The 14,582-nt window shown below is 40.7% G+C and overlaps 1 protein-coding gene and 1 long non-coding RNA gene across 2 annotated transcripts; one reads left to right on the top strand and one right to left on the bottom strand.

Annotated features, from left to right (window-relative positions):
- Positions 1-583: 583 nt before the first annotated feature.
- Positions 584-5,564, bottom strand: LOC121511760 (prostaglandin E2 receptor EP4 subtype-like). The gene is made up of 2 exons (XM_041790535.1): positions 4,349-5,564; positions 584-1,816 (listed from the first exon to the last, which is right to left on the bottom strand). The coding sequence occupies exons 1-2, from the start codon at positions 5,294-5,296 to the stop codon at positions 1,493-1,495; spliced, it is 1,272 nt and encodes a 423-aa protein (XP_041646469.1). The 5' UTR covers positions 5,297-5,564; the 3' UTR covers positions 584-1,492.
- Positions 5,427-12,873, top strand: LOC121511761. The gene is made up of 4 exons (XR_005992066.1): positions 5,427-5,537; positions 8,597-8,827; positions 11,488-11,625; positions 12,235-12,873. It is a non-coding gene; the product is annotated as an uncharacterized LOC121511761 (long non-coding RNA).
- The last annotated feature ends 1,709 nt before the right edge of the window (positions 12,874-14,582 follow it).

The following is a 14,582-nucleotide window of genomic DNA, read 5'->3' as shown; positions in this document are numbered from 1 at the left end:
CCCAAGTGGACAAAAACACTTGTGCACCACCAAACTCGGATTCCTGAAAGCATTTGAAAACCAGTGTTGGCAGCATTATAGAGCATTTCCTGCATTCTTGCTCAAATCCTTTGGAGTACTGATGAAGTTGGAGTTAAGCCAACATCAACTTCACACTCCTGATGTTCCAGCTACTGTAGCTGTGTGTTTACCCCGAGAGGATGTGACTTAGTGAGCCGTGCCCAGGTGAGCTCTGCTGTGTTTAACTGGCTTTATTAGTGTACTGGATTACTGGTTTGAAACCTATTTTTTCCTTGGGGCTTTTCCTGCTTTTATCAAAGAAAAGCTAAGCCCCCTAGGGCCCACACAATTCAAATCAATTTGAGTTGTTTTCAGTGATATCCTAAGGTTTTATTTGCTTAGGATTTCTAGCAGAACTTGCTGAAACTTTAGTGTGCAGCATGTTGATTCATCTTTCAAGCATCAGTATGCATGTAAAAAGATAATTATGGGTATAAAATAAATATTTCAAATACGTAAGTAAGTACTCATTTGACTTTTTAAGTGTTTATTTTTCCATAAATCACATTTTTATATGCCCATACTCTGTAAACTTTTTTTTTACCATAAATTGGCAATGAACCATACCTTCACCTTGATTTTCACCATAATAGAGTAAAATATGAAGAAAAGTGACAAAAAAATAATGTGATGTCCACCAATAATAATATTCTAGGGCTTAAATTTTTAATTTTAAGTAGGCTATTTCAATGGCACTGTATAAAGGGTTAATGTTTCATGTCTGTTACTCTGTTAAATGTGCTAACAAGATTCTTAATCGCTGTATGGTTATTATTATTCAAATAAATACATCTTTAAAGTAAATTTAGTGAGGTATAAAGTATGCCAGGTCATCTTTTGTGCAGTGAAATCCAAGTACAGAGCAGCATTAAAAAATAAAAAAGGCAAAAGAAACCAAAGATGGAGCTGTAATTGTTTAAATTTGAACATCTGTCTGCACATTGTAGTCTTAAGTTTCATGACAGTTTTTTTAAAGGTTTTATGAAAACTGAAAGATTTCCATCATTATGTCCACCACTGAGGCAGGGTAAGAGCCAGAACCCTCAGTTTCTATTAGAAATAGACTCTAGTGAGGTTCCTGCACCTCTAATAATCATCAAAGAAGCCCAGGATGAGGAAAAGAACAGCTTCCTACAGATGTTACAGTAAAGAGGAGGCAGAACAAGCGTTCAGTCTTTTTGTGGTGAGAACACCAGAGTCTCAGGTCTTCTGTTCTCTACAGGTGCTAGCTGCCTCTGATCCCAGCAGTCTTTCACTGTTTAATAAATAATCCACCAGGAGCTCGGAAGACTCGGTCCAGCTGTGAGCCTGCAGAGTCTTCACAGTTTTTCCATCTCACTGTCCACAGCTTTAAAACAAAGCCAATGTTTCTGCATCAAAGCTGGTCACAGCGTGAGATGGCAGCAAACATTCAGAGATGTCTCTTTATGTTTTAAGTCTGCTGGAGGTCTTCTTTGTCATACAACGTGAATTTGACAGTGGCAGGCAGCTGAGTGATGACATTTGTGTTGAACATGAGCTGTGTGAAGACGTGGCTGTCTGTCTTGAGTTCAGGGTATAACAGGTGTCTGTGTGGCGTTGGAGGCGAGCTGCTGCGCATGCTGCTGCCTAAACTGAGTAACCGCCAAAACAGAGACCTCCTGAGGAGGATGTAGATCCAGGGGTCCAGAATGGGGTTAACAGAGGCGATCCGGATGGCGGTCAGGTCAGCTGCATGGTCTGTATTCAGCACGAGGCAGTTAGCGAACACACGGACCTTAATGAGAAAAACAATTTATTCAGAGAGTGCATAAGTGTCTCATGATGCTAGATTATTTCTACTGGAATTTTACTCTTTTTATTGTTTTTTTTTTTTTTTAATAAAATAAAATGTATTGTCACTTGGCCTGGATGTCATACACCTCAGTAACTCCCATACTGTTTTTCCATGTATTCATGCTCATTGCCTACGCTTTAATCCAGTCAGAAATTGTGCATATATTAATATCTTTATCCAAATTCTAGCAGCTCTGAGAGTTAATGAGTGGCTCAGTCAACATGAATGGATTCCTTGGAAGTCATGTATGAAAGAAGAACGCTTATAAATGCATAAGCTGTACAGAGAGGAAGGAGGGTTAGGGTTCATCCAGTAAGGTCTAAGCATTTTCATTACTTGGGAGTGCGGGGATAGAGTTCAGGGATGGCAGATGAGGCAGTTCAGACCAGTCAGTGGATTTGAATGAGGCAGAATAATTCCAGCTGGGGGGTAAGTAGAAGTTGACAAAAACCCCTCAATGCCTCTGTTCTCATATCTTTTTTCTCTTTCCTTATGACAGGGGTGTCTGAACTTTTTCCATTGGGGGCCACATACAGAAATGTATAAGGATGGTGGGGCTTTTATATATCTCACCGTGATATCAAAGTTAGTCAAACCAATCTAGTGTTGGTTAGGATATGCTCAGTGATTGGGTATACTTAAATGGTTAGCTGATGGCTGACAAGGCAAATGGCCAATCATTTTAAGGATTTTGGAAAGGGAAATCAGATTACAGGGGGCCTAAGTCAGCTCTGGCTACCACTGGCCACGCCCCTGGGACATCATTGGTGCTGCTTACTGCTGTAATCCATTAGGGCTTTATAAATCAAGATATCTTATTATTTGGTTGTGAATATTTTTACTATTTATTGTGTCGTCTCAATTTAGTCCTCAAAAAACAAGCCAAAAACTCATGTCAAAATGTTTGTTTACAGTATTAGCATGGTAGCACTGCCTTGTTTTGAAACTAAGAAGATTAATACAATGTAGCACAAGCTTCATGCTCTATTGAGGGCCATATCTAATGTAATTTAAATCATTTTTGAGGGGGCTGATGAAAAATGGCCTGCAGGGCACAGTTTGGACACCTGCCTTATGAAATTGAGGAAGTAGTGGGAGGTAGAGCATCAGCTCAGTCAGGCTAAGGGGGATTGCTAGCCCCAGTCAGGACACTTCACCCTTTCTGCCTCCCCCACCCTCTTGCTAAGCTCTCTCTCTCTCTTTTCACATGGTTGGCTTCTGGGGGCTAGAAAGGGTTCAAGTGGGTTAAGGATTTTTTTTTCCCTGAGTGCTTATCCTTTCAGTAGAGTACACTTATCTTGTGTTTATACGAAATAAACATTTGCTGTGGTTTAACACTATTTTAGTCTGATTTTATATACAAACTAGAAAAGCACTCGGAGAGCGCAGACCTCTGCCATTAGCCCTATCTCCCAATAGTGAAGTATTCTTTAAAAAAATTCCTGGATCTGTCCCCATGTGCCCCCCACCACAGCCTTCACCAATTACTCCCTCCCCGGTGGGATGGAAACATGGTGAGGCAAAGCATCGGCTTCGCTACGGGTGGACGATCATGGCAGAAGCATTGCCTGCTGGTGTCAACAGATGCACTGACAGTCTCACCCATGGTCTCAATGGACGACTGGAAGTCATGGCAGAGGGTGAATATTCCTCTATTCCTCCCAGCATTGTGAGTATTCTCGCTACAACTCGCTGTCTTTCTCTCTGTTATGCTACGACTTGTCTCCTCAACCGGGCGTGCATCTTTCAAACTCTGTAAACTTCAAAACTCTGAATAAAAACACAGCCAAAATGCTACTGGGATTGAAGTTACTCATGTCCGCCATCTCCTGGAGTAAAGTGGTAACAGCACAGACCTCCGCCATTGGACCTATCTCCCAATAGTACAGAATCCTTTAAAGAATTCCTGAATCCAGACGGTGATCCGGATCACTCCCAAAATCTAATCAGTTCTTCCTAATGTCATTTCTGACATTTCCTGAAAATATCATCAAAATCCACCCACAACTTTTTAAATTATGTTGCTAACAAACGAACAAACAAACAAACCCACCCGATCACATAACCGTCTTGGCGAAGGTAATGAGCTTTTTTCTGATAGATATAAGTTTAATTGTGTGCTCAAACAATGACAAAGTTGGCTCCAAATGGATACATAGTTAGATTATATTCAAATTTTGATTTTTAAATACGTGCAATTTGCCCACCACGTGCAGCTGGTGCCCCTTAAATTAGTTGCCCCTGCCCTGAGAAAGGCTAAGACCGCCTCTGTCTGTAACACCATAAAGCAGTCATTAATCAGAACTTAATCCTAAATTTAAAAGTGGACATATTCTAAAACCAGGATGTGTTTTTACTTATCTTACCGGAGGAAGTCTAAACTTTTAAACTTTTGTTTCTCCATATTCTTGAAGGATTAGAAATCAATAGCCAATGAAACCAATTAGACCAAACGATCCCACACTGACTCACCACTAATGGAGTCGAACAGGCCAAAACCACGGCAGAGGTTGTCACCAGAACGGCTATCATCTGCGTCTCTGCTGCGGAAGACAAAGCCCTCCACTTCTCCCGGACACTGCCTCTGCTGCCCGGCCGCTGCACGGTTCTCCGGTGCATGAGCAGCAGGGACCCGCACACCGCCAGGTTCAGCACGATGGTGCCCAGGATGAGCAACACGCTGACGGTACCGTACAGCATGGAGTACGCGGCGGCCAGGGGTTTGCGCGTCCTCCAGTCGATGAAGCACCAGGTCTCCGACGGCTGCAGCTGACTGCTCGCCATGCCCATCATCGGGAGGCAGCAGAAGAAGATGTGACTGATGTACATGGAGAGAAGGAACTTCTGTGCGAAACGGCGGTCCACGCTCCACCGCTGGTAGGTGTACGGGCAGCAGATGGCCAGGTAACGCTCTGCTGCCATGGCGCAGATGATACTCAGACCAGCGAGACCGAAAAACAGCAAAAGGAAGGAGTGGAACTCGCACAGGTGCTGGTCCTCCAGCACCTTTCGGCTCAGATAGTTAGCTATGGTGAGTGGGCTGGCGATGCACGTGCCCAACAAGTCTGTCACCGCGAGACCACACACCAGCGTGAAAAAAGCGGAAGATTTCCTCCCCGGTCTCGACACTGAAAGGACGATTATTGCAATTAAATTCCCAGTTGCGCCTCCTGCAAACATCAGAATCGGTAGAGTGAATGCTGTCCCGACCCTGGATGCGTAAGACGGCTGCACGAGCGTCTCGTTTGTGGAAAGAAGTCCGTGCGTAAAGGTCCTGTTCTCCATCTCCACTTGCATCCAGAGGCTGGTGTTGGTCAGTGATAATTCATTTGGTCTGTGGTGGATTTGGAAGACCATCTCTCTTTTAACCTCTTGTATTAGATAAAGAGTCAGCAGGGGTATTTTCTCTGGTAGCCGCATCCCCTCTGCTTTCCAGTAATCCACATGTGTGTAGCCACAGCTGTGACCAGGAGAGGCGGGGTGTCTCTAATATACTGAACTACTCTGCAGCCCGACAGGAAAGAATGGATGGGATGAAATGCCGTGAGCGATGGATTAACAGGAAGATGGACTTTTTTTTCACCCTATTTCCCCTCAGCGTCTTTTGCAGATGCTGGCGTCACAACAGAGCTGCGTAAAATGTGCACAAGCCTGTCAGGAGGTCAGTTGGAGTGGCTTGTGAGTAAAGAGGGAGAGATAGAAGAGGCCTCTCTGCAGGCTTTTCCCAGCCACTTCAGCATGAGTCATACATGGAAGCAGAGACACAAGAGAATCTAAATAATCAAAGAAAAAAAATCACAGATTATTTTTTTACTCTCACATGTTCTACCCCTGGTAAATTAGGAAGAATCCAGACATCACAGGCAGAAAGATCTTACTTACCAGAATAGAGAGTCTCCTATTTCCTTTGTGGTTATTACATTCCAGTGTCATGTGGGAGGATTTCAGGATTTTGTCAACATGGTTTACACACAGTCCATAAAGTCTACTGTAAGAAAAGCAGTTCTGTTAAGTTAGCAGTTAAATGGAGCGATTAGAGCATGCAAATGACCCACTGACCTCTAGGTTAATTCTACAGCGTACCTAAAGGGCGATGGACAAAAAAATAAGTCCTGTCCACCGGAAACTAACCACTAACCACTAGTTTTCTGTACTAACAAAGTCTTTATTGCCCCAGGAGAATTTTCTGTGCTCACAAGAAAGCTTTGTGTGCTCAAAGTTTTATGTAATTACAAGACAGTTTTATTTGCTAACATGAGTTTTACATGCATATTAGACAGTTCTATGCTCACACGTATAGCTTTGTGTGCTTAAAAGAAAGTTTGATTTGCTCATAAGAGTTTAGAGTGCTCAGGAGCAGAGCTTGAGGATGGCTTAAGGGGCTTACACTTCTTGTAGACAAAACTACAAAATTAAACCATTTTATAGTATATTGACACATTAGGGCAAAACAGTTTAAAAAGCTTATGAAGAAACAGTAGCAGACACAGATTAAAGAGCAGAGTCAGACAACGCTAAGGGTGTAACGGTATTCCTGAACTGTCATGGTTTGGTGCACGTAGTTTTAAAAAGCCTCTATATGTGAGAGCAGAGACTGAAGCAATGTGAATACACTTTAAAGGCCTTATGCTGATATGCAGAAGTAGAGAACAGTGGCCAAAGTGTGTATAGGCGCTCTGCTTAGACTCCGGTAAAACGTCCCATCCTGTGTTTATGTGCTATTCTGTGGTCCTTCACTGACAAACACGAGTCAATTTTGCACAACTGAAACACACTTAAGCAGGTGATCTCTACCTCTATATATCCATGTATAGCTTTTAAAAACCTGTTTACTACCAGCTATGAGACAGCGTCACGGCACTCTACATAAGTCATAACTATGATATCTTAAAAAGGCTCTAATATACAAGTATTTGGCTTTCATCATTACATTGTACTAATTTTATTATTGTATTGCTTTTTTAGATCTTTTTAAAACCTGTTTTTCATTTCTTTTCATGGTTCTCACACTAGAAGGATCAAACTGTAAGCTACACTACCTATTGGGCCTATAAATTTGGGACTTTATGTTCCTTTTTTACAGATGATCCAAGCCCATACCAAACCATGACCTAAAAACTGTAGTACGAACTGAACCGTGACCTTTGTGATCCGTTAAACCCCTAGCTCATATATGGTCCATTTCCATCAAGTGGTCTGGTTTTGCCAGCTCAGTTTGTCACAGTAAACCCTAATGAAAGCCCATGTCTGTCCAGCCTCACTCGTTGCAATGGGAAATCTGTCTTTAATTTGCCTCACTTCAGTGATAACAGCCGTTCTGTTTTCTCCCATATGGCTCTTCATTTGGCACCAGTTTGGCTTTTAAATGTGTATAAATTCACAACAAAAATGGACGTAGGGAAACTGGCATTCAAACATGAGCTAGCTACTGCTCAATTTTCTTGTTAAATTTTGAGAGGGGTCTGGCAGCAGATCGCAGATCTCCCCCCCATGAACTTTATTAATGAACAAATTCTGGAAGTTATATTCATAAAATATCCATTCATCAAACATTACAGACCAAGGAAAATTTCATTAATGAAACAGAAAAGAAGATCAGAGGTCTAATCCAGGATGAAATGATGTACTAGTATAGAGTTATTACACGAATGTAAGTGTTGTCTGAATCCTCCAGGCTAAAGCTAACAAAGCTAAAGTGAGCCACCAATCACATAACTACTTCTAAAATTTACAATATGTCTAGTTATGTAGCTACTTTCCCTACATAGCTGACACAGCTAACATAGCAAACATAGCTTTGTTAGCTTTAGATGTAGCTACATTAGCTCCTTTACTGGCATAGCTTACATAGTTAACGTAGCTTCATCAGCCTTAGCCATGTTAGCTGCATTAGAGTGTAGGACAATGGAGGACAAGCTTTATTTCTGTAAGCAGACTGTTTACTCAGCTTAATTAGATGTTTTGTAATCAAGTTTTGCAGGTCAGGTTTTTGGCGTTCAGCTTTGGGATCATGTGACTGCAACTACTTATTAATTCTGATAACATATTCTGATTTGTTGGCTTTTTAAATCCATCTTTATGTTCCAGATGGCTTGAATAGTGCATATAACTGCCTCAAAAGCAAAATATTTCCAGGGGAGCATATGTCAGGACCCTAAGCCCTGGATATTTAACACTTACAGCCACCCCTTGTTAACAGGCAAGTTTTACATGATCACAAGAAAGTTTTTTTGCACTGACATGAATGGTTTTCTTGCGCCATGAGAAAGAATTGCATGTGTTGGTGAAACCACGAGATGCGAAATGCTCTCATGCTCACAGAATAGTTTCTGATGCACACAAACTTGATCCAAATGTTTTTCTGACCATGTCTCCTAAGGGAATCAGAAGGATTCAAAGATTTTATCTTTATTCTTCCTAAAAGCAAAAGACTGAAATAACAGGATGTTTATTTAAAGCAGAAATACAACAAATATGGCAACAGTGAAAACTGAATACATAAATATAAAACTGGGAAACATCTGTGCTTGGTGTTTTCCCACTGACATTCTTGTGTGTGCACAGTGCAGCACACAGCTCTGTCCCAAACAGAGATGACTGTAAAAGGTGAAGAAGAGCAGACGTCTGATGGTCCATGTTGGACATATGGGACGTCAGTGCACTCTGTCTGCTCTGACTCTCCAGCCTGTACACATTTATTAATTTGACTTGTGTTTACAGTGAAGCGCAGCAGCGAGGCCTGTCTGTGTGCAGCCGACCTTTAAAGACGTGTGGGGCAAACCAGCGCTGCTCATCTCTGCTGCAGACAAAAGAGGAGCTGGCAGACTGAAAACAAACCACTTAAGTGATGCCACGGACCCAATGTTGACTGGAATGTCCTTCAGCCCCTGGTGAATCATGGGACGTACAGGCTGTCCCTGCAGGGTTTTGAGTTTCTTCAGTGTCGTAAAGGTAATTAATTTACTGCAAATGCACTTTTCATGTATAATCTCTGTCTGTGGTCTCTGCAGTGAGCTGGAGCTATAAAGGAACATTTAGATTTTAGTGTGTGACTAAGCTGCAGAGGAGACCATGACACAATATACCCCTAAATGTTCATCATGAAAGATTTTTTTGTCTATACACACTTCATAACATATAAATCACACTCAAAAGGAAAGGGCCTTTATCAGGCAGTGAGTAAGTCCCAGTTAGTGTAAGACTGAGACCACTGAAATGCCATTCAGCCCAGTTTGTTTTCCTTAAATATTCCACATTAAATTTCAGCATCTATACATTTCTTTTATAGTATTGTGTCCAACACACAAAACACATACTAAAAGTATGCACTGTTTTCAGTGGTAAAACAGTACCCACTTGTCCTTGAATATCCATAACTCAATGGCAATAAAGCGACTAAATAAACCAATGTGGATTCACTAGCTCATGGCTGTATGCCTCCTTCAACCATAAAACAGTCTGGATGCAGCCCTTTCATTTCTAATAGCCACTCTCATGGTCTAAAATGTAAGACGCCGTATATCTTAGAATGATGAAACATTAGAAATAAAATCGGAATAAACTTCCATTTAGGGTTAAGGTAAGGGGGAAGATACCAAAAGTTAAATGTCAAAAACTTGACCTGCAAAACCTGAAACTTCACAGACAAATCAAACTCTACCTTCTTGACCAAACGTTGGACACAGGGCATGGAGTAGGGACAGGTAAACCTCCCAAATAGTGCTTTCAGACAGGCAAGGTTCTGCCTCTGGTTCCGTTCTGGAGTCACCGAACCTTGATGCTTTCTGGCGAACCAGTTCGCATTCACACCAGTTTAAGCGGAACCAAAGTGAGAGGATGTGATGGACATGTATCACCACGTCTAGCTCCACTTTTTCCTAAGTCTTTCTTGCTGTCCCAGTACTCCTCCTTCAGTTTCTTGAGTTCATTCATTATTTGGTCAGGTTTTTGGGTGAACCCAGCCTTCACATCTCTTCCGTAAGTTTGGCATATAATTTGTTCTTCCTTGTTCTACTCTCCAGCTTCACCTTGATTTCTGTCAATGACCAGATCACAACCAAACATTTTGTTACCTTAGCAGACCACTTTTTCTCCATTGTCTGTTCGTCTTCACAACCTAGAATATGACACACACACTGATGTCGTCATGGTTCGTGAGGAAGAACTATTTTTGGTTCCAGCTGAGAATCCACTCTTGATTTAGCTTATTGAACTCTGATCAATAAGCTTTAAAGTTCTAACTTTCCTCTGTTTCAATTCATTCCTAATGGCTTCCCTCACTTCCTGTGACCCCCAAAGGACATCCGGGATCACATGACTGCAAAACCCATTGTGTCAAATTTATTTATTTATCATATTATTTGTTTTTTATTTTTACTGGTTCATGATTAAGCCAGCTGACCGTTTTTAAGTCACTTTAAAAAATCACTTTAAACACTTTTAAAAGTCTGTTCACATATGAAACCTGTTAAAATACATATTTTGACATCCAAAAATGTGTGCTATCCATTTTCAAAGACTTTTGATAATTTAGTTTTTTTAATTTCCCTCACCGGATTTCTCTCAAGTGCAACAGACAAATCTATAGTCCTCAAAACTCATTTCAAAGTTTAATGGATGGAAAAAGAGAAAAATCCTCAAATGAGCTAGTCCAGTTGGTTCTGATTAAACTCCACAAACATTATACAGATACAGTAGCCACTTAAATTTTTGCTAATACTGATAATTTAGTGTTTGTGCTATTATCTGCCAATTCTTATATCATGGCTGGAATATTGTGATCCATAATCATACATCAAAATGTAATCGGTGCTGTCACATACAAAGAGACCTGGACAATGACACAGATCTACTCGAGTCATCCTTGAGTTTTAGTCAGTGTCTGTACCAAATGTGCACATATTCATTTTTAATTCAGGGGAATAACAGGGACATGAGCTCTCAGAGCTCTTTAACTTTTGAACCTCAAACATTAAAATCTAATCAGTTTCTGTGGAGTTTGGAGATTTTGTGCCAGTCCCAAATGAGATTTTCTTCTACAGAAGTCCCTTCAGGACATGCATCACTGTTTATCATCTGAAAACAGGCGTTGCCATCTCAAGATTAAAGATAATTTGATTTTTCAAGAAACAGCAGAAGTTTAATCACAGACTCTAATCAGGGTCACATAAAGTGTATGACTTGATGTCGCTTTAGGGCCTTCTAAAGAATGAGACTGAAACCACAGTGAACCTGGCCGAAACTCTATGCTATGTGGTGGGAAGCATGCATTTCTTTAACCACAACTCAGAGCTGTCTTTTAAATGCTGCAGTGTTTCTGTTGCACAACAAAAGGTTCGTGTCTTTTGTCCATGCTGATGTGCTCAACTACATGCTGACCAGCACAGACACTCTGTTGTGTAGTCTTGTTACGTGTGCAGCAACCAAAGTTTGCTCATTGAAATAAAAAATGAAGAGATATTAAATCTATCATTGCTGGTCAATTAAAATGAGTAAAACAGAATACATTCCTGGTAAAAAGCTGCTGTTGTGATGGATGCATCACAAGTCTGGACATATCTTACTTGACATAAATTTGCCAACAATAATGTTTTTGTGATATTTCTGTTCAGCCATCTGCAGATGTGAAGGTGCAACAGGACTTTTGAGAAAGGAGGGGAAAAATTCTGCTCTTTCCTGGATGTACGCTAGAGAGATACAAAATAAGGAGGATCAGCTTGGGTGGCAAAGTCACAACTACTCAAAAGCAAGTAAGACACCTTGCTGTCACTAACAATGTTAGCTAACGTTACGTTATTTGTTCACAGCTAGCTCAGAGTGTAAGCCTTTCCACTCACGTATAAAGCCATACCAAACGGTAAAAGTAGCATTTAGGCTCTTACTAGCTAATAGCACTCTCAGCCCGTTTTTGCTTACAAGCAGTAACTTAGGCACGTCAATCATAAATCTATTAATTCCTATAGGAATCACTATGATGTCTGATGTGCCTCTCCTCCATAGTACTTGTATGTGTGCCACAAGTATGTTTAAAAAAAATGAACTTTTGCAGCAGATTGTGGAGAGACTGTATGGCAGTGCTGAATCTCAGGGTCTTATTCACAAGTGAGGGTAGAATAAGCCGCGAGACTGACAGATTGATGCAGCTTTGGCAGTACTGCAGATGTTGTACTGGACCAGTGTGGTGAAAAGGAGCTGAGCCAGTTCACAATTTACTGGTCGACTGTCTGATTTCAATATAGCATGATTTATCAGTTGATTTGACAAACAGGTTGGTTAACAAATAAACAAACGTGAACGCTATAAGCTATCATCCATATATTTATGGAAATACTAACATCGGTCACTTACTCTACATAAAGGTACTGAGGATCCATGGTGAGGAGGATGACCTTCTGGGAACAGTCATGAATTTCTCCACACTTCCACTGAAGGCAGTGTAAGTGTAGATTTCCTTTTCAGTGTGGAGTTAAGATCATATCTCTATATACTTAGTAGCGCCAATTTATCTGATAGCTCCAACCCCTCCCAGGCCCCAGTTCGAAAGAGATGCAGATTATGAAATGTTTTTATCCCATTTTACTGAAAAAGTGGAGTCCATCAGGACTTCTGATGACTTCCATGACATACTGCACGTACAACAAAACACAGTTTTAGTCTGTTTTATCCTGTTACTCTGTCATAGCTTTTAGAAACAGTAGCATCCATGAGAGTTCCCCCCAGCCCCTGAATAAAATACCCTCTAAATTTATATTGAAAGTAATGAGGTTCGTTTGGCCATGTCTGCTTTGTGTTATTAACAGCTTTCTGTCAATGTTGCCTTTTATATAGAACATTTTAAAATAAATAGTGTCTAATCAACATCTCACTGCACTGGACAGCAACTACATATCTGAAAACTTTCAATCTGGTTTCCCCAAACCCCCCAGCACTGAGTAGTTCTATTCTTATTTATGCAGCAGGAAGTTCTGTGTCTTTGCTGATACACCGTGTTCCACATTATTATGCAAATGATATTTTTCTCTGATTTTCCTAAATATTAATGCAAATGACAGAATATTTTTCAAGTCATCAGCCATTATAGCATATTTCAAATGTTTTTGAACAAACTTCGTTATGACAAAAAATATTTAAAAAAAAATAAAAACCTCAAAATGCACTGTTTCACATTATTAAGCACAACAGCTTTTTAAAACATTTTATAGGTTGTAAAGAACTGAAAACGGTCATTTGTAGAAATTGCAGCATCAGGGGGTCATATTTACTGAAATCAAAGCTATTTCAATCAAAAACATCTTAACAGGACAAGTTCCATGTTAACATAGGAGCCCTTCTTTGATATCACCTTCACTATTCTTGCATCCATTGAATTTGTGAGTTTTTGGAGAGTTTCTGCTAGAATTTTTTTTGCAGGGTATCAGAATTTCCTCCCAGAGCTGCTGTTTTGATGTGAACTGCCTCCCACCCTCATAGATCTTTAGCTTGAGGATGCTCCAAAGGTTCTCAATAGGGTTGAGGTCAGGGGAGGATGGGGCCACACCATGAGTTTCTCTCCTTTTATGCCCATATCAGTCAATGACACAGAGCTATTCTTTGCAGCATGAGATGGAGCATTGTCATGCTTGAAGAAAATTTTGCTACAGAAGGCACGATTCTCTTTTTGTACCATGGAAGAAAGTGGTCAGTCAGAAACTCTTTATACTTTGCCAAGGTCATTTTCACACCTTCAGGGACCCTAAAGGGGCCTATCAGCTCTCTCCTCATGATTCCGGCCCAAACATGACTCCGCCCCCTCCTTGTTGACGTCCTGGCCTCATTGGGACATGGTGGCTATCCACCAACCATCCACTACTCCTCCATCTGGATCATCCAGGGTTGCACAGCACTCATCAGTCAACAAGACTGTTTGAAAATGAGTCTTCATGTATTTCTGGGCCCACTGCAACCGTTTCTGCTTGTAAGCATTGGTTAGGGGGGGCTGAATAGTAGGTTTATACACGACTGCAAGCCTCTGGAGGATCCTACACCTTGAGGTTGGTGGGACTCCAGAGGCACCAGCAGCTTCAAATACTTGTTTGCTGCTTTGTAATGGCATTTTAGCTTCTGCTCTCTTAATCTGATGGATTTGTCCGTCAGAAACCTTCCTCATTATGTCTTTATCTGCACAAACCCGTCTGTGCTCTGAATCAGCCACAAATTTCTTCACAGTACAATGATCATGCTTAATTTTTCCTGAAATATTGAATGTTTTCATTCCTTGTCCAAGGCATTGCACTATTTGACACTTTTCAGCAGCAGAGAGATCCTTTTTCTTTCCCATATTGCTGAAACCTGTGGCCTGCTTAATAATGTGGAACATGTGGAAAAGTGCATTTTGAGGTTTTTATTTTTAAAAAAAATAATAGTTATCATTATGAAGTTTGTTCAAAAACATTTGAATTATACTCTAACTGTTGATGACTTGAAAAATATTATGACTGTCATTTGCATTGATATTTAGAAAATCAGAGAAAAACGTTGTTTGCATAATAATGTGGAACGCGGTCTAATCATGTCTCACCGTTTTCCACCTTTAAGTCGGGAGTGCCTCAGGGGTCAGTTACTAGACCAGTTTTTTTCTTTATATACTGATCTCATTGTGTGGCAACACAACTTAACAGCAAACTCTGTTCAACAGATGCAGAAAAGTCAGGACTCATCTTAGTTTTGC

The sequence above is a fragment of the Cheilinus undulatus genome, linkage group 7, assembly GCF_018320785.1.
Source record: "Cheilinus undulatus linkage group 7, ASM1832078v1, whole genome shotgun sequence".
Lineage (NCBI taxonomy): Eukaryota > Metazoa > Chordata > Actinopteri > Labriformes > Labridae > Cheilinus > Cheilinus undulatus.
This window is presented reverse-complemented; position numbering and strand designations above follow the sequence as displayed.

What these genes read in the sequence shown, in the direction of transcription:
- LOC121511760 (XM_041790535.1), bottom strand. Translation starts at nt 5,296, where the DNA reads ATGCGGCTACCAGAGAAAATACCCCTGCTGACTCTTTATCTAATACAA. An exon ending in CCTGTTCGACTCCATTAGTG is followed by an intron (nt 1,817 to 4,348) that starts GTGAGTCAGTGT and finishes TTTCTCATTAAG; the next exon opens with GTCCGTGTGTTCGCTAACTG.